At 41.4% G+C, this 18,896-nt stretch overlaps 1 protein-coding gene across 1 annotated transcript; it reads right to left on the bottom strand.

Moving 5' to 3' along the window:
- Nucleotides 1–533: 533 nt before the first annotated feature.
- uqcc1 (ubiquinol-cytochrome c reductase complex assembly factor 1) lies at nt 534–15,857 on the bottom strand. Its single transcript, XM_079156475.1, has 9 exons — nt 15,650–15,857; nt 13,142–13,249; nt 11,353–11,460; nt 9,899–9,971; nt 8,420–8,477; nt 7,663–7,771; nt 4,193–4,270; nt 3,990–4,103; nt 534–1,296 (listed from the first exon to the last, which is right to left on the bottom strand). The coding sequence occupies exons 1-9, from the start codon at nt 15,752–15,754 to the stop codon at nt 1,162–1,164; spliced, it is 888 nt and encodes a 295-aa protein (XP_079012601.1). The 5' UTR covers nt 15,755–15,857; the 3' UTR covers nt 534–1,161.
- Between the last annotated feature and the right edge of the window lie 3,039 nt (nt 15,858–18,896).

The following is an 18,896-nucleotide window of genomic DNA, read 5'->3' as shown; positions in this document are numbered from 1 at the left end:
CATAGCACCTTGAACCTGCTCATAAACCTGCTGCGCAAAGGATTGTGGGTCAGAACAGCCAGAAAAGCTTGCTGGTATTTTCTGGCGTACTTAGTATTTAATTAGTTTGTGCAGCAACAGAAACGTAGCTTTAAAGGACCGAACCAGAGACGCTAACGAGGGCTCACATCCTAAATGATCCAACAGGCTCACTGTCCTCATGGAGCTTCACGTCGCATTTTATTCTGTCTGGATGACGACAAATATCTTTGATTCTCAAGATAATGTGTATTTATTGATCCAGGGGTCTGGAAATGACAAAGGGTCCTTTATTGGGCTCTTATTGTGAAACTCAAACACAACGAGGTCAAACTGAAAAGAGAATTCTCTCCTTTAGAAGATCACACTGCAGCTATCGGCTATCAGCTGATGTAGCTTTGGTTCTGTAGCGTTGAGACATCCGACATTCATCGTGTTAACTTTACATTTCTACTGGAAAGAGGAAGTTTTGGCCCTTTAGGTCACAAACACGAGGCTCGGTAGTTTCATATACATCCAGATAACATTTTATTTATTCACCTTTTTAAAACAAAAGAACTCTTTGTGGTTTATTTGTCGTTGCAGTGACGGCGGCTTCCTGTTCGGTCTGAGAGCGTCGAGGTCGGAGGGAGAGGAAGACTGTTTCTATCGTTCGCTCATGAAGCGTTATTCTCAGGTCGCCTGACTTCACCTGATTAAAGCGACGCTGACAGAAGAGTGTAAACATGGAGGAATACAAAATACTTTATAAATACAGCGAGGCATTCATGCGGGAAAACAAACAAACAACATAAATAGAGTTTATTGTTCTCTTCCTGTGAGTGTGAAGAAGAGGAAGCTCTCAGAACCGACAGGACAGCGATGGAGGATGAAGATGACGGGGGTTCCTGTTGTTGGATTGGCTGGTTCGCAGATGTGTGTGTGTGTGTGTGTGTGTGTGTGTGTGAGAAAGATAATCCCAGACTGTCTACACTGAGCGTCCAGAGACAGAGGAGGAAGAAGAGGAGTGGATGAGAAAGCTACAGCAACAGATTTAAAATCTCTCCTTTTATGACAGAAGAGAGAGAGAGAGATAGAGAGGGAGAGACAGAGAGAGGATGAAAAAGACACAAAGAGGTCAGAGGAAGAGGAGTCTTCTTCGTCTCACAGTCCGGTGTCGTTGTAGGTGGGCGTGGCCACCTTCAGGATGCTCTGAGCGTTGTCCTCCACCAGAGGGCGCCACTTCACCTCTCCGGTCAGAATCAGGTCGTCTCCGTCCAGAGCGTCCACGTACTGCATCTGCACGGGACAGGAAGTCCATCGTTCACCGATACAGATATTTACTGTGTTTCTACAGATCAAAGCTCTTAAAGCTGCTGTGGTACATCTGAGACCAGCTGGTAGTCGGAGTTCTTTTAACCCTCCTGTTATGTTGCGGGTCAAATTGACCCGTTTCAAAGTTTGAAAATCTAGAAAAAATATTTACAATTTTTTTTTCTGTATGAAACTTCTTCTGCTTGCCTTAATTAGGGTAATCTACGTGAAAAAAAATAAATAAAAAATATCATGTATTTGCAACCCCCCCCTGCAGGTTTATATAACAGAGATGATGTTCGGGGTCAATTTGACCCGGCAGTGAAGTGGAGGCTATAAGGGATCAGAGGGGTCAAGTTTAGATCATTTCTTTCTTTGAAAATGTGAGACAAAGTATCTCTTACTCCTCCCAACATGTTTCACCCGATTTCACACACACACACACACACACACACACACACACACACACACACACACACACCGCACCTGTGCGAGAAAGGAAAGGGAAACCTTTTTTTTTCTCGCGGGAAAACTCCACCCACACTTAGCAGGAGAGGGGAGAAACATACGAAAGGGTTGCTTGGGAGTCCTACCCAATCATGTATTTGCAACCCCCCCCCTGCATGTTTATATAACAGAGATGATGTTCGGGGTCAATTTGACCCGGCAGTGAAGTGGAGGCTATAAGGGATCAACGGGGTCAAGTTTAGACCATTTCTTTCTTTGAAAATGTGAGACAAAGTATCTCTTACTCCTCCCAACATGTTTCACCCCATTTCACACACACACACACACACACACACACACACACACACACACACACACACACACACACACACACACACACACACACACACACACACACACACACACACACACACACACACACACACACACACACACACACACACACACACACACACACACCTCGTTCATTGTGTTGATATCTTGTTCATTTTTGTAAATGTCTGTTTCTTAACACTATAAATAAACATAAATACAGTTTACTTTCAATACAAATCCTTATGACTCATTTGGCTTGATTTTGAGTGAGCGGGTCAATATGACCCTGAACAGCAGAGGTGTCTCTTCTCCATTTATCTACATCACCCCATGAAAAAAAGAAAGTTTCAAAATGTAAAAAAAATTTAGAAGAAAATACATGTTATGGTAAACTAATGCAATTTACATCTAGGTTTTTCCAATGTACCTAAAAAATTGTTTTAACATGTATTTTTCATTAAAACGAGTGAGTTACCCTCATTGAACTATGATCTATGGAGGGGGGAATAACTCCATTCCACTAAATACTGATTGAATTGTTAGTAAGGGTGTTGGTGATGAGGTACAAACTATATTTATTAGGATTTTTTGGTTTCTGACAACTTTTGGATGATTAAACCTGCACCGGGTCATATTGACCCGCGAACATCATGGCTGTACCTAAAAAACGAACATAACAGGAGGGTTAAAGACATTTCTCTGTTTTCACAGATTTACGGTTAAATTGTCCACAAACATGAGATTCAGTGAATCTCTGATGAGGAACCAAAACAGTTAAACGTCTTTACTTTCCCTGGAAATGTGAACGTGTTACGTTACACACACACACACCTAGTGGAGTGTGTCATTTGTTTGTTTTGTGACATAAGACTCCAAACTGTTTCTCTCTCACACACACACACACACACACACACACACACACACACACACACACACACACACACACACACACACACACACACACACACACACACACACACACACACTGGCTGATTGAGTTGGACGCAGCTTCCATGACCTTTGACCCACCTGCATCGTGTGTGTGTGTGTGTGTGTGTGATATTATTGTGAGGAGCTTACTAGAGAAAAGAGAAGATGCAGCAGAAGGTGAATATTAAAAGCTAAAGGAGCAGTGATGCTAACGGTGAAACAGAACTCTGTGGAGACGGGATGGAAGGAAGGGGGGAGTAAATGGGAGAGAGGAGGAGGAGGAGGAGGAGGAGGTGGTCCTGGAGGCTTGCAGGTGTTTCTGAAGGAGTGTTTTCAATCTCACGGGGGGAAAGAAAATATACAGAGAGGGGAGGGGGGGGGGGGTAAAGTGCTCAGAGGGGAGTGGGTGAGGTGGGTGAGGCAGAACAGAGTGTCGGATTGTAGCGTCGAGCTAATGCACCATTTACATTTAACCCTTCCAACCAAAAGGAGGAAGAAGATCCTCCTCTTCAAGTGACAGTGAGGAACCAGGTCTGGTTGTGAACCAGTCTCAGTCTAATACGGACTATTCTTAAAGGGACAGTGTAGGATTTAGTGACATCTAGTGGTGAGGTTGCAGACTGCAGCCGACTTCTCTTTCCAAGACATAGAAATCCTTTCTATAACGCCCTAAAGCATCCCCTGCTTTATGGTCTGTGTGACTCTAAATGGACCATCATTTACTAAATGAACATCATGCTGTATTGAAGAAGACTTGAAACTAGAGACTGAGACCATAAACTCATGTTTACAATGTTTACTGAGGTAATAAATCAAGAGAGAAGTAGAGTCATTTTCTCATAGACTTCTATACAACCAGAGGAGTCGCCCCCTGGTGGACACTAGAGAGAATGCAGGTTTAAGATGTGAAGCACCGGGTGTTATGTGTTCACGAAGTAAACGCAGATAGAGGAGAGGACACACACCTGTTTGCGTACGTATCCCACCATGAGCTCCAGCTGTTCGGGGTCCTCACACTCACAGTTGAACAGGTTTCTCCACAGAGCTGCAGCCAGCACACAGTCATCAGACAGGATTCCCTACAGCACACCAACACCAGCGACCGTCACGTTACTGATCCCACGTTATTACGGGAGACTCGGGACGCTTCCGTACGAGTGTTTCTCACCTCATCGTATCCAAATATGGCCGCGTAAAACGTCTCCGTCATCGATTTCATTCCTTCCTTCCTGTGGCTGGCACCGATCTAGAAGTGATGATGTAAAGAGAGAGAGATGAGCGTTAAGCACAGAGTTGGCTTTCTCTCTCTCGCCGTCACTTTCTTCTGAGCCACTGTAGCAGAGAAATGTGATGCTAGCAGCTCTGTGAGGCTGTACTCAATGCTAACATGTGCTACAATAACAAAGCTAACATGCTGATAGGCTCTGCAGGTCACAAACCGAAGTGTTACACACATTAACATGTCGACCTGATGAAGCACACTTCAGAGCGCGTCTGAAGACGAGTGGCTCGTCCACTCATCACGGGGTTGCCGGTTTGATCACCAGCTCCCTCTTGTCAACATGCCAAAGGGTCCTCGGGCAAAACACTGAGCCCCAAAAACAGCTCCGATGGTCATAAATAACTTTACAGTCAGTCCTCACGAGCCACTAAGCAACGCCGGGCTGCTAGCGGTTCATGTAAAAGTCAAAAAGTGAATTTCTGCACAATAACGTTGAATCAGATTCTGCTGCAGACGTAATTATGAACACGGAGAAAATGACCAATGTTTTTACTGCTGCTTAACACAATTAGCATGAAACCTAAGAGCCACTCCAATCACTGCTGCTGTGTGTGTGTGTGTGTGTGTGTGTTGTGAAAATACATGTGCACACACACACACACACACACACACACAAAAACACACACACACACACACACACAGACAGAGCAGGACTGTGTTTCAGTCAAACATGAAAAACATGCTTTTCCTCTCAAACGTGGCCGTGATCTGAACCGTGTTCATAAAGAAGTCATTGTTCAGGTCTTTACTGAGTCACTCGTCCTCTAGAGAAGGTCAGAGGAACAAACTGTTGATGAGAAGTGAACGCAGTCGCCTCGTTGGTTTGTGGACGTTTTTGAAGCCTCCAGTTCGGCATTTTGGTCGTCGCCATCTTGTTTCTTTATCAACCAGTGAACAGGAAGTGACCTTATCTGGACTGAGGAGGAGTGACGTAGAGACGCCGTATACGTCTCTGGTAGAGACCTGTCAATCACTGTGTAGCCCCGCCCCTAAAGCATCCCCTGCTTTATGGTCTGTGTGACTCTAAATGGACCATCATTTACTAAATGAACATCATGCTGTATTGAAGAAGACTTGAAACTAGAGATTGAGACCAAAAACTCATGTTTACAATGTTTACTGAGGGAATAAATCAAGAGAGAAGTAGAGTCATTTTCTCATAGACTTCTATACAACCAGAGGAGTCGCCCCCTGGTGGTCACTAGAGAGAATGCAGCTTTAACACGTGCTAGTTGTCTTTATCGAGCCTTTTACAGCTGACGTCATCGACATTATGTGTTCGATAATTGGCAATGTTTCATTTTGCTCCGACCATCCACACGAGTTAAACGTTGATTGATCTAAACGTCCGGTTGTGTCGCGCTTCGTTGTCAGAATCAAATCCTTCAGAATGCAGATCACGACCGTTTCAGAGCAACAGGTGTTTCAGTTTAACGTGTCACCGTGTTAACTGGTGACACGTTAAACTGAAACTGAAACGGTGATAATAGACTTAGATGAGTCTATTTTAAACTGTCTTTTACGAGGACGCCGACAGGTTCTGTTGTGTGTTTTTTGTTGTTTTTATTTTGTTGGTATTTGTAATAAAAATAAATCTTTGGGATTCTTTCTGACTTGTTTCCTGAAGATGGATGTGTTGGTCTGCAGCCAGATGTTTAGATGAAATCAGAAATAAATTAAGAGTTTGAGGTCAAATCAATCTCTGGATCCTCAGTCACGTGTGCCAACACGTATGAACACACACACACACACACACACACACACACACACACACACACACACACACACACACACACACACACACACACACTGACAAAAGTTCACATACGCAGCTGTGAAAACACACATGTACCCCCCCCCCCCCAACCCAATGCACGCACACACCAGGAGTGACCTCACAAACCGCTCTGTAACGTCTCATCTCTGACCCGTTTCTGTCACAAAGCTGAAGACGTCGTCACATGAAGCTCCGTTAACATCCATCAGTCTATCGGCTGTCATCAGCTAATATATGAGCCACTCGGATCACACGAGTCACAAGAAGTTCACATTCACCCTCATCTTCTGTTCAGCCACGACAATAATCCATCATCTTTGTCGCCACAGTGTTTCCCCCTCATGGACTCCTGAGAGCTGATTCCAGGAGAGTTTGAGAACGAGGACTTCGTTCTGAACGCTCAGAGGAACTACAGCCGAGCTGTCAGTGTGTGATGTCAGTGTGTGATGTCAGTGTGTGATGTCAGTGTGTGATGTCAGTGTGTGATGTCAGTGTGTGATGTCAGTGTGTGATGTCAGTGTGTGATGTCAGTGTGTGATGTCAGTGTGCGATGTCAGTGTGCGATGTCAGTGTGCGATGTCAGTGTGCGATGTCAGTGTGTGATGTCAGTGAGTGAACAGAGGAGCAGCTCTGTGGACACGGTGACCGCGGTCAGGCTCGCTCTCCGGTCTGAGAACCGTTGGACGTTAAGACTTTAAACAAACAAAAACCTGCGTCCGTGTAGCACGCGAGAGCACGAATGAAAGTCAATGCGCCGTTACATCTGAGCTCAGAGCGTAATGTTTTCAGAAGTAATGAATATGAATCCGACAGCAGGAGGCTGAGTGACTGTGTGACTGTGTGACTGTGTGACTGCTCACACTCGTGTTCAACAGGGTTTCTGTGTGACGTCATTGTGTGAATACATTACTAACATTATGTATTCTACCTTCAATACGTTCACGGCCGTGTTGTGTTCCTTTTTGTTGCTTTCTTGCAGTTTGCTGCGGTTATTAAAGTCATTAAGCTCCAATAAATTAATAAAACTAATAACATTGGGAGCTTCTCTGCCTTTTGAGTTGAATACGAGGCGTTCAGGGCAATCCTGTAAAAACGCAAAACTCTTCACTCACTGGAAACAAAAAGCCTGATCAGGGTCTAATAACAACAACAACAACAACAACAACAACAACCTGGTCACTTTACTGGAATGTTGCCTTTAACACCAGCAAAAGACATAATATTATGAAATATGAGAGGATATCTCGTCTCATTCCACCGTATCGATAGAATAAGTTGTGTCGTATCGATAGAATATTGATACAACACAATATTTAAATCAGACTCCAGGAGACCTTTGATCTCCACGAGTCTGTAGACGATGTGGCCGATAACTCTACTACCTGAGTCTCTATGAAGATGCATAAAGCCGCGTTATTGTCACATGACATTACTGGTAAACATAACACACACACACACACACACACACACACACACACACACACACACACACACACACACACACACACACACACACACACACACACACACACACACACACACACACACACACACACACACACACACACACTGAACTCACCCCCATGATTTTGCTCCTCTGCTCTACATCCTCCCACATTGAGTGGACGATGTAACGGCACATGTACTTTCCTTCTCTGCCCTCCTGACGCATCCGCACCAAACACATCCTAGAGGAAACAAGGACAAGAGACGAGGAAACAAGGACATGAGACGAGGAAACAAGGACATGAGACGAGGAAACAAAGACAAGAGACGAGGAAACAAGGACATGAAACGAGGAAACAAAGACATGAGACGAGGAAACGAAGACATGAGACAAGGAAACGAAGACATGAGACGAGGAAACGAAGACATGAGACGAGGAAACGAAGACATGAGACGAGGAAACAAGGACAAGAGATGAGGAAACAAGGACATGAGATGAGGAAACAAGGACATGAGACGAGGAAACGAAGACACGAGACGATGAAACGAAGACATGAGACAAGGAAACGAAGACATGAGACGAGGAAACAAGGACATGAGACGAGGAAACGAAGACATGAGACGAAGACGTGAGACGAGGAAACGAAGACGTGAGACGAGGAAACAAGGACGTGAGACGAGGAAACGAAGACATGAGACGAGGAAACGAAGACAAGAGACGAGGAAACAAGGACGTGAGACGAGGAAACAAAGACAAGAGACGAGGAAACAAGGACATGAAATGAGGAAACGAAGACATGAGACGAGGAAACGCATAGTGATTATGTGTGTGTGTGTGTGTGTGTGTGTGTGTGTGTGTGTGTGTGTGTGAGAGAGAGAGAGAGACTCACCACACGTGCAGCTGCGCTACCAGGAACCAGGAGTTGAGTGTGTCTGGGAGGGAGCACTCTGAAACAAACACACAGTGATACACATCTTTATTATTAGTAATAATAGTGTTTAGTCCAGCTGTTCTGGTGGGTGTCAGTAAAGCTTCCAAATGATGAGATTAAATATAAAAACATCTTTCTTTTGGTCATTTACAAAGCAAGAATTCACTTAAATAAAAAAAGATAGGAATTCAAACAAAGCCAATAAAAACACATCATCAGGTGGAGACAGACACTCCCTCTGACGCAGTGATGTGAAGACGATGCTGAAGCAGTAAAAGCTCCTAAACGTGAGGAAATAAGAGCCTGAAGTCTTTACACAACACATATTTAACTAAAATCATCAGGTTAGTGTTTCATAAACACAACAAAGAATCTGCAGGTTAAACACTAATACAACTAATAATGAGTTGCAGCCTTTAATAAGCATCACGTCCAGTAGCAGCAGCCCACATCTGTGAACCAATCAGAGGACACTACAGACTGAACCTTCAGCGTTCATGTCGGCTGCTTTTAGTTCTTCATAACTGGACTTTCTGCGGATCATTTAGGGACCCGTTTAACGTCTCCGTCACAATCAAGACGTTGATGCTGATCGGAGCAAAAACAACAGCTGAAACAATTACAACCAATGAAATGAAGACACTGAGAAAGAGGACGCTCTGGGACGCGGTGATCTTTGATGCCGGTGTATCAGGACCTGGACCTACAAGCGATATAAACACCAGGAAACACACTGAGCGGTTGAATGCGTTGTAAGTCACGTCACGTGATGCTGCTCCAGTGTGTCTCAGTATGTTCAGAGACAATCGCTGTTTATCAGAGTCAGAAGCTGTAAAAAACGTCTTCATAGTCAAACCTTCATCTTTCTGACAGTCCTTGAACACATCATGTGTTATGAACACTTCCGTCAGAAAAAACAACCAAAACTAAGATTACAATTGTGATATTTCATCCAAAGGTCCCATTAAAATCTCTCCTCTAATAAAGAGTTCACTTTAACCAGATTCTGTTAAAACATTAACGTGTGAAACTATGAAGTCATGATTGATTCATCTGAGACCAACAGTCATGTGACCACAAGAGAGGAGACACTCTGAACTACATGAAGAGGAGAGGAGAGAGGAGAGAGGAGAGGAGAGGAGAGGAGAGAGGAGAGGAGAGAGGAGAGAGGAGAGGAGAGGAGGAGAGAGGAGAGGAGAGAGGTTGTAAAATTGTGAATAGCTCAATATTATTACCTGTGTTTTTATAACAGTGGTAACACATCTGGACACTTGTGTATCTAGATTATTTATATATAAATGATCAAAGAGACTCAACTTGCATGTTTTCTTCTCTTGAATGATGTCATCTCTGTGTTATTCTCACTACAGACATGTTCTACTTCTACTCGTGATGGTTGTGGTTCACAGAGGAGCAGGACGTTTATTTCTCACTTACTGTCAAAGAAGTCGTCGTAGTTGATTCTCTCTACGCAGCACGTGTACATCCGCAACGCAGCGATCTTGATTTTCTGAAGACAAAAAGGGAGAAAACAATAAATGAGTAACATCATGAACATCTTTAACAGGAAACAGCTAAGATGATGTTAGTGTCCACAACCAGTCATTAGATATGTATGCAGTAGATGGACCTGTGCTAACAGCATGAAGGACCATTTGAGGACTGAATGAAAAATCTTTCATTGATGCAACCGGCTGGTTTCTTTCTGTTATCTGAAATTTATTTTATCTTTTTATCTTTTTGTTGTTGTTTTTTTTTTAACCACCTGGTTAAATAAAGGATGAATAAGAGATAAATTAATGAATTCCTTTGAACCTTTGACAGAGTAACAGTTGTATAATATATATATATATATATATACACACATACTGTATAAAAGCAGTGTGTGCAGCAGTGAGCGATGCTGTGGTGTGTTTGAGTTGTTATGTGTTCACATGCTGGAAAGAATATTTATGGCTGACAGACAATAAATTAAGCTCCTGCTGCGAGGTCAGTCCTCCTCTGACCACGAGGAGAACCATCGTCAGTAAAACTTTATTTACACTGTGATGGTTAACGTTAAAACTTTATTTACACTGTGATGGTTAACGTTAAACCTTTATTTACACTGTGATGGTTAACGTTAAAACTTTATTTACACTGTGATGGTTAACGTTAAATCTTTATTTACACTGTGATGGTTAACGTTAAACCTTTATTTACACTGTGATGGTTAACGTTAAACCTTTATTTACACTGTGATGGTTAACGTTAAACCTTTATTTACACTGTGATGTTAACGTTAAAACTTTATTTACACTGCGATGGTTAACGTTAAATCTTTATTTACACTGTGATGGTTAACGTTAAACCTTTATTTACACTGTGATGGTTAACGTTAAACCTTTATTTACACTGTGATGGTTAACGTTAAAACTTTATTTACACTGTGATGGTTAACGTTAAAACTTTATTTACACTGCGATGGTTAACGTTAAATCTTTATTTACACTGTGATGGTTAACGTTAAAACTTTATTTACACTGTGATGGTTAACGTTAAAACTTTATTTACACTGTGATGGTTAACGTTAAAACTTTATTTACACTGCGATGGTTAACGTTAAATCTTTATTTACACTGTGATGGTTAACGTTAAACCTTTATTTACACTGTGATGGTTAACGTTAAAACTTTATTTACACTGTGATGGTTAACGTTAAAACTTTATTTACACTGTGATGTTAACATTAAAACTTTATTTACACTGCGATGGTTAACGTTCTTTGTCATCTGTGACTCCTGAAGGAGCTGAACTGAGGAGAACTCTCTCCTCCCTCTCATGTTCTTCACTTCTTCCTTGTTCACTCCATTCCTTCATGCTTCCTCCCTCCTTCATCCTTCATCACTCACCCATTTGTTGTATTTGAGCGGCCCCGTGAAGCCCATCGCCTCGATGAGTTTTGTGAAGGCCCCGACCTCTTCCTCCGTGTGCTGCCGCGTCTCCTTCACGTTAAGGAGCTGACAGACGACAAAAAAAAAAAAAAAAGTGGTGAAGAGGAGACGAAAGAGGAGGCGGCAGGAGAAGAAATGTGGGACAGAAAAGAGAGAGGAGGAAGAGGAGGGAGAGATGAAGAGAGGAGGACGAGATGACAGGAGGAGAGTGAGAGAAAAGAGAGAGGAGACATTAGAGAAGGGCTTTTATTGTGAAAGGTAAGAACAGAAGGAGTGGCTCTGGTCTGCGCTGGTTGAACATAGTAATATTTGAAATAGTTGTCTTTGTTCAGACTACAGAGCCTCCGTCCGTTCCTCACAACGTGATTGGTTGATGCTTTTATTCTTGGTGCGAAAGTTCAGAAATATCAACGAGCTCCAAAAAGAAAAGTCTGTGTGACGTCTTCAAAGAACACGTTGACGTGGGAATTACCTCCACAGAACAAATACCCTCAGTGTGTAAAGGCCTTTAAAGGGGGCTTAATATTCTCTGTGTTTTCACTGTCTGACCCTCATTAAATTGGACGCGTGCAGCTGCAGACTAAAATTAATCCACAGAGCTATTCTAAGCTGCCTTCATGTCCTGACAGTCGTGTTACTGGTTACTCTTCATCACCATGAAGATCAGACACACATCTACTCAACACATGGAGCGGAATCTCTGCTGCAGTCAGATTAAACTCTCAACATATTGTTTTTGCTCTGAACGCAAAACCTACATTTCATTTTTATTGTGAAGACGTCACAGGAAAATGATGAGTTATTGCTTTTCTATAACCTATGAAAGAATGATCCATGTTTATGCTCCGCTTGAGTACGAACTCCTGATTTTATGTCTTATTTCATATTTATTTGGTATTGTTTCATTATCTGGTTATTTTAGCTTTTTGTTAAATGTTTTGTCTAATTGACAAACGAGATGGTACGTCTCAAAGGGTTTAATCCTAATAAAGAATTTACACAATAATAATACAAGATATTTGTGGCTGAGTTGGCGGTGAACACAACAAGGTACGGGTTATGATAGAATATTATGTCAGTGAGTCTGTTTTAAATGTGATAAGAGAGGAAAAATAAAAGCAGAGCGAACCAAAGTAAAATGAAGAACCTTCAACAACAGTCTGTCTATAAGAAGTGGACGTAGTCACCGGGACGTCCTCTACTGTTTGAGGACTGATGTTTTGAAGCCTTCCTTGGCGTGTCGCCCGTCACCATCTTGTTTTTTTTGCAACCAGTGAACAGGAAGTGACCATATGTGGACTGAGGAGGAGTGACGTAGAGACGCCGTATACGTCTCTGGTAGAGACCTGTCAATCACTGTGTAGCCCCGCCCCTAAAGCATCCCCTGCTTTATGGTCTGTTTGACTCTAAATGGACCATCATTTACTAAATGAACATCATGCTGTATTGAAGAAGACTTGAAACTAGAGATTGAGACCATAAACTCATGTTTACAATGTTTACTGAGGTAATAAATCAAGAGAGAAGTAGAGTCATTTTCTCATAGACTTCTATACAACCAGAGGAGTCGCCCCCTGGTGGACACTAGAGAGAATGCAGCTTTAACAAGTGAAGCTTTGGCTTCACTTTTCAGAACCAGAGGTTGGCGCCTGGTTGGAAAGTGTGTTTTACAACGTTTGAGATGTAAGCTAAATGAACGTCTCTTCAGCCGGTACCTCCGTGTCTCTCTGTGAGTGCGTCTCGTTACCTGTGAGGTGAGGTGAAGTGTCCGACACGGCGTTAAACTGGGAGAGGAGACTCTGGCCAGTTGACAAGCTGCTGAAGCTCTGGAGAAACCGGCTTCTTGATGTAACACCTGGAACGGAGACGCAGAGAGAATCAGATACAAACAGTCCGAGAGCAGAAGAACAAGCAGATACTTGACAGTAAATTAGTTTCATACGCTACCAAACATGTATTCAGTTACATAAACAGCAGCAGTGATACATTGTTGTTGGATGGAAGTATCGCGGATCAATAGTTTCCATGATTTTATAGGATTGTATGATAACTGCTGCAGTGTTGTGATATTTAAAAGTCAAATGAGAAAAACAACACTGTAACCAAATACATGTCAAAAATAAATGATATACGACAGCTTACAAGTCCAAATCTGTATTTTATCAAAGGAAGTTCAGCTGCAATGATTAGAGGATTAATCAATTTAAATACAAATATTTCATGCTTCCAGGTTCTCAAATGTGAGGATTTAGTGTTTTCACTTTCTCATTTTAAAGTAAATGAAATATCTTTGGACAAAACAAGATAGTTGACGATGTCAAATACAGTTTTTTATTTTTCAATAGTTGACAGACAAAATTAATATTTAGTTAATCAAAGATGACTGCAGGACGTTTGTGATGAGGTACTTTGATACTTTGTGTTTAATTAGACGAGTCTGTCTCATTTCTTTAATGTTGAATACATGCAGATCAAACCGATGATAGTTGTGACGCCACAATGAAACAATATCAATCACCTTTATGTTAATGAAGACTTATGGTCATAATATTAATAACTGCAACGTTTATTTTCTTTACATCAACAGATCAGAGGTTGTGTGTAACACTTCATCAGCAAACCTTTATTTAAACCAAACTAAACGAACACTTTGATAAACACAATGACCAAATAATCACGTTTCATTGGTTTCACTAAATAAATAATGAATTATGCAACGATTGAACGACCAACCGGACACTTATTTTAATAATGACTTTAAGTAACTTCTTAATGTGATTCTTCAACCATTCTGCTGTTGAAGCTTCTCCTCTTTCATCTGCTTTAAATAATTCTCAAATGAACATCTTCAGGTTTGGGAAATGTTATTTTTCCACATCTCACCGATGGAACTGGAATATATTTGGACACCTGGAAGCTGCTTGAGATCCCTCTGGATCCATTTTCTTCATAGACGTTAACATTGTTTGTATACTTTGTGATCCTGATTGTCTGTTAATCTCTTTAAACTAACAGCTGTGAGAGGTAACTAGCTAATCTCTTTAAACTAGTAGCTGTGAGAGGTCACTAGCTAATCTCTTTAAACTAGTAGCTGTGAGAGGTAACTAGTTAATCTCTTTAAACTAGTAGCTGTGAGAGGTAACTAGCTAATCTCTTTAAACTAGTAGCTGTGAGAGGTCACTAGTTAATCTCTTTAAACTAACAGTTGTGAGAGGTAACCAGTTCATCTCTTTAAACTAGTAGCTGTGAGAGGTAACTAGCTAATCTCTTTAAACTAGTAGCTGTGAGAGGTCACTAGTTAATCTCTTTAAACTAACAGTTGTGAGAGGTAACCAGTTCATCTCTTTAAACTAGTAGCTGTGAGAGGTAACTAGCTAATCTCTTTAAACTAGTAGCTGTGAGAGGTCACTAGTTAATCTCTTTAAACTAACAGTTGTGAGAGGTAACCAGTTCATCTCTTTAAACTAGTAGCTGTGAGAGGTAACTAGCTAATCTCTTTAAACTAGTAGCTGTGAGAGGTAACTAGCTAATCTCTTTAAACTAACAGCTGTGACGGGTAACTAGCTAATCTCTTTAAACTAGTAGCTGTGACAGGTAACTAGTTAATCTCTTTAAACTAACAGCTGTGAGAGGTAACTAGTTAATCTCTTTAAACTAGTAGCTGTGAGAGGTAACTAGTTAATCTCTTTAAACTAGTAGCTGTGACAGGTAACTAGTTAATCTCTTTAAACTAGTAGCTGTGAGAGGTAACTAGCTAATCTCTTTAAACTAACAGCTGTGAGAGGTAACTAGTTAATCTCTTTAAACTAGTAGCTGTTAGAGGTAACTAGTTAATCTCTTTAAACTAACAGCTGTGAGAGGTAACTAGTTAATCTCTTTAAACTAGTAGCTGTGAGAGGTAACTAGCTAATCTCTTTAAACTAACAGCTGTGACGGGTAACTAGCTAATCTCTTTAAACTAGTAGCTGTGACAGGTAACTAGTTAATCTCTTTAAACTAGTAGCTGTGACAGGTAACTAGTTAATCTCTTCAAACTAGTAGCTGTGAGAGTTGGTGATGTTGTGGTTCGATAACAACTCAAACACACATTATAAACACAATAAAAGTTATTAAATAACTAGTTATTACAGTACATCTTTCATGTTATCACTTCCTGTCACTGTGTATTACAAACAATCCGTTAGTGCTTGTTAAATAATGTAATGTTGGTTTAATCAAATCCAATTAGCCAGCTAAGCTAACATTAGCTAATTACCTTCCCGTAGCAGGCTCTGGACGCTGTCACGTTATTAACGTTAATAACATGATTATTAACGTTAATAACGTTTCTGACCGCAGACTGCAGGGGCCGCCGATACATGACTCTCTCTCCGTGTCTTAACGTCACAGCTAAGAAGCGGCTCCCTCCAGTGAAACCTTCAGGTTTGGTAACAACAGTCCTGTTCCTGTCTCCTCCTCCTCCTTTCTCAGCAATGTCAACGGGATTCGTCCGGCGCCGAATTCTGTCCGACCAGAAACAAAGGTTCCGCGAAGAAAGATAGTTCCGCTTGGACAGCGGTTTATTAATGCGGACGGTTTTTAATATTGTTTTGTTTTTATTTTGTATTGTAGATCAAACGTATTTACCAATAGGTTCCAAGTAATTAAACAATTCCCTTAGTTAAAAAACAATTGTATTGCCATGTAGGTTGTTCATATAAAAGTAAGTTGCCTTGGTGTGTGGTGCATATAATAAATAAAAAATAATATTAATATGAAATAAAAAATACAGGCAAAGTACTGTTTAAATCAAGAATGTAAATATAGAATAGAAACACTACACAAAACTATAAATTATACCATTATATAATACTATAACAAATATGTACAATATATGAACGCAGTCAAATGTACATTTTTGAGGCAGATATTGTATCCTTTTTATTATTTTACAACATTAGTTAATTTGTATATTTAGATTATTAATACAACATATAAACCAATGAATTGATGATGGTGTGTTAATTATAAACTATGCAGCAGTATATTAAATAATTAAAATGAGCATCAATGCATCAACAATTATAATCCAATAATATATGTTATTCTGCATAATGAGTACTTTTACTTTTGGTACTTTTAGTACATTTGGATGCTGATCATTTTGTACTTTTACTTGAGTGAAGTGTTGAATGCAGGACCACTGCCTGTGGGAACTTATAGTATTTGCATGTACTCATCTGCACTTCCCATAAATAATTACCTTTTTATCCTGTAATTCAAACCTATAATTTGCTGTAATATCATGATTTGTGTGGTGCTTCTTTAAGAAAACGGGGCAGAGAGGCAGCACAACATCAAACTGTAGAAAGAAAAACATAAACCACTGAATTAACTGAAAATGACACCATACAATACAAATGCACCACAATATCACCTGGTACAGTCGCTATAAAACAGGTAAGCAGATAACTGCCTAACTAACACAACATGTGGTTCAATATTCAGCTCTGCTTCCGTCTCTGCTCGCTCCTCAGTACACGTTGGTGTTTAGCTGCTTGTTGCTCGACTTTCTTGATCAGATAATATTTTCTTTCTGCCTTGGTGCAGTGCATGCTGTGTGCTGTGGTTCTATCGGAGCTGTTTCACTGCAAACAGCAGCCTAAAGAGGTTGAAACGCGTCTCAGACTCAAATGTTCAGGCCACTAAACCAAAACAGTGAACAAAAAAAAAGAGGCTAAAAGGCTCCTCAGACCTGCAGACTCGCCACAAATGAGCCTCTTTCACATGATTACAGTTAATTAATTCCATGCTGATGTCTCATTGTTCTCTTTCATCACAGGAACAGTCATCCTTTCAGATTACCATCACAAAGGGACATCTACTCCAGGGCCACAGAGTAAGCAGGGCCACGCATGGCTGCCTCCACACACTGTCCAAAGCATCCAGCTAATCAGCTGCTTCCTGCTGAAGCTCAGACACTCGCAGTGTGTAACGCATGTCTGCATGAAGGACTTGAGAGGATAATGTGTTAGCCCATCTTGTACAAACACTGGCATTTAAATGTAGTTTGACACCCAAACCGACACATGAACACAACGTTTTCATTCGTGTAAAACACAAATTACTTTTATGTACAGTTGTGTAAATGTTAGAAGACGACATCCTGCAGAGACGTCTGCTGCTAGCGTGGCTCTCTGATCAGGGCGACGTCCACCATCCAGACTGAAACACATCCACAGATATGGGATGCATTGCTGTGAAATTTGACCCAGACGTTAAAATGACCCAGACGATGACTTTGTTGAATCCCTGACCTTTCCCTCTGGCGCCACCTTGAGGTTCACATTCCTGGTTTTAATCTCAACAACTGTATTCGATGGATTGAATTGTAATAACTTTGGTGAATCTCTGACTTTTTTCATCATAGCGCCATCATCAGGTCAACATTTGAATGTGTCCAATACTTTAGTTTATGACCAAATACCCACAAAACTAAAAGACATCCCATCAGCCTCACATGTACTTTGTTCACTGGTTGCAAAAAACCAACAACATGGCGAAGGCTGTAATCCAAGATGGCGACCGGCGAGATCTCCGAACGCGAGGCTTCAAAACATCAGTCAGTATTACAAACCTCAGGTTTCAAACTAAAGCGTCTTCAGCAGCGTTTTGGGGCGCTAAAGGCCGGAGAAGTGTGGACGGTCGGGTTCTCTCCTGCGCAGATGACACATTGTCCAAATGCTGTTCATGAGCAGAACATGAGTTTGTAGTTTATAGTTTATATACAGTATTCAGATTTACTGATTTACCTCATTTTTAAACTGAAGTCAAAATGAACTTTCCTGAAAGAAGAGCGAGTGCAGGCAGGAGTAAATGTTCATTTATCCTGCAGCCCTTTGATTCCTAAAGTCACAGCTTGTATCAATCGATCACTGCTGATTAATGGATAATGAAGAAATGGTGTGTGAGAGAGAGAGAGACAGAGAGAGAGAGAGAGAGAGAGAGAGACAGAGAGAGAGAGACAGAGAGACAGAGAGAGAGAGAGACAGAGAGAGACAGAGAGACAGAGAGAGAGAGAGAGAGAGAGAGAGAGAGAGAGACAGAGAGAGAGAGACAGAGAGACAGAGAGAGAGAGACAGAGAGAGACAGAGAGACAGAGAGAGAGAGAGAGAGAGAGAGACAGAGAGACAGAGAGAGAGAGAGAGAGAGATAGAGAGAGACAGAGAGACAGAGAGAGAGAGAGAGACAGAGAGAGAGAGAGAGAGAGAGAGAGACAGAGAGAGAGAGAGAAAGGAAGACAGACCTGCAAGAGAGAAACAGAATGAAAGTGCGTGAAAGGAAAGAACTAAAAAGGTCGAGTGGAGTTTTCTGGACCGTTGGTGAGGAAGTGAAATCAGCGGCTTCAGATTGATGCTGAACCTGAACAGTTACAAAAATAATCCAGCTGTGAGTTATGAGACGCGGCCGAGTGGGGTAACGTCAGGTCTAGCCACCGCTATTTCCTCTGCAGTCGGTCAGAT

This window comes from Pholis gunnellus (assembly GCF_910591455.1).
Source record: "Pholis gunnellus genome assembly, chromosome: 3".
NCBI classification, from domain to species: domain Eukaryota; kingdom Metazoa; phylum Chordata; class Actinopteri; order Perciformes; family Pholidae; genus Pholis; species Pholis gunnellus.
This window is presented reverse-complemented; position numbering and strand designations above follow the sequence as displayed.

What these genes read in the sequence shown, in the direction of transcription:
- uqcc1 (XM_079156475.1), bottom strand. Translation starts at nt 15,754, where the DNA reads ATGTATCGGCGGCCCCTGCAGTCTGCGGTCAGAAACGTTATTAACGTT. An exon ending in CCATATTTGGATACGATGAG is followed by an intron (nt 4,104 to 4,192) that starts GTGAGAAACACT and finishes GGTGTGCTGTAG; the next exon opens with GGAATCCTGTCTGATGACTG. An exon ending in TGGGATACGTACGCAAACAG is followed by an intron (nt 1,297 to 3,989) that starts GTGTGTGTCCTC and finishes TGTCCCGTGCAG; the next exon opens with ATGCAGTACGTGGACGCTCT.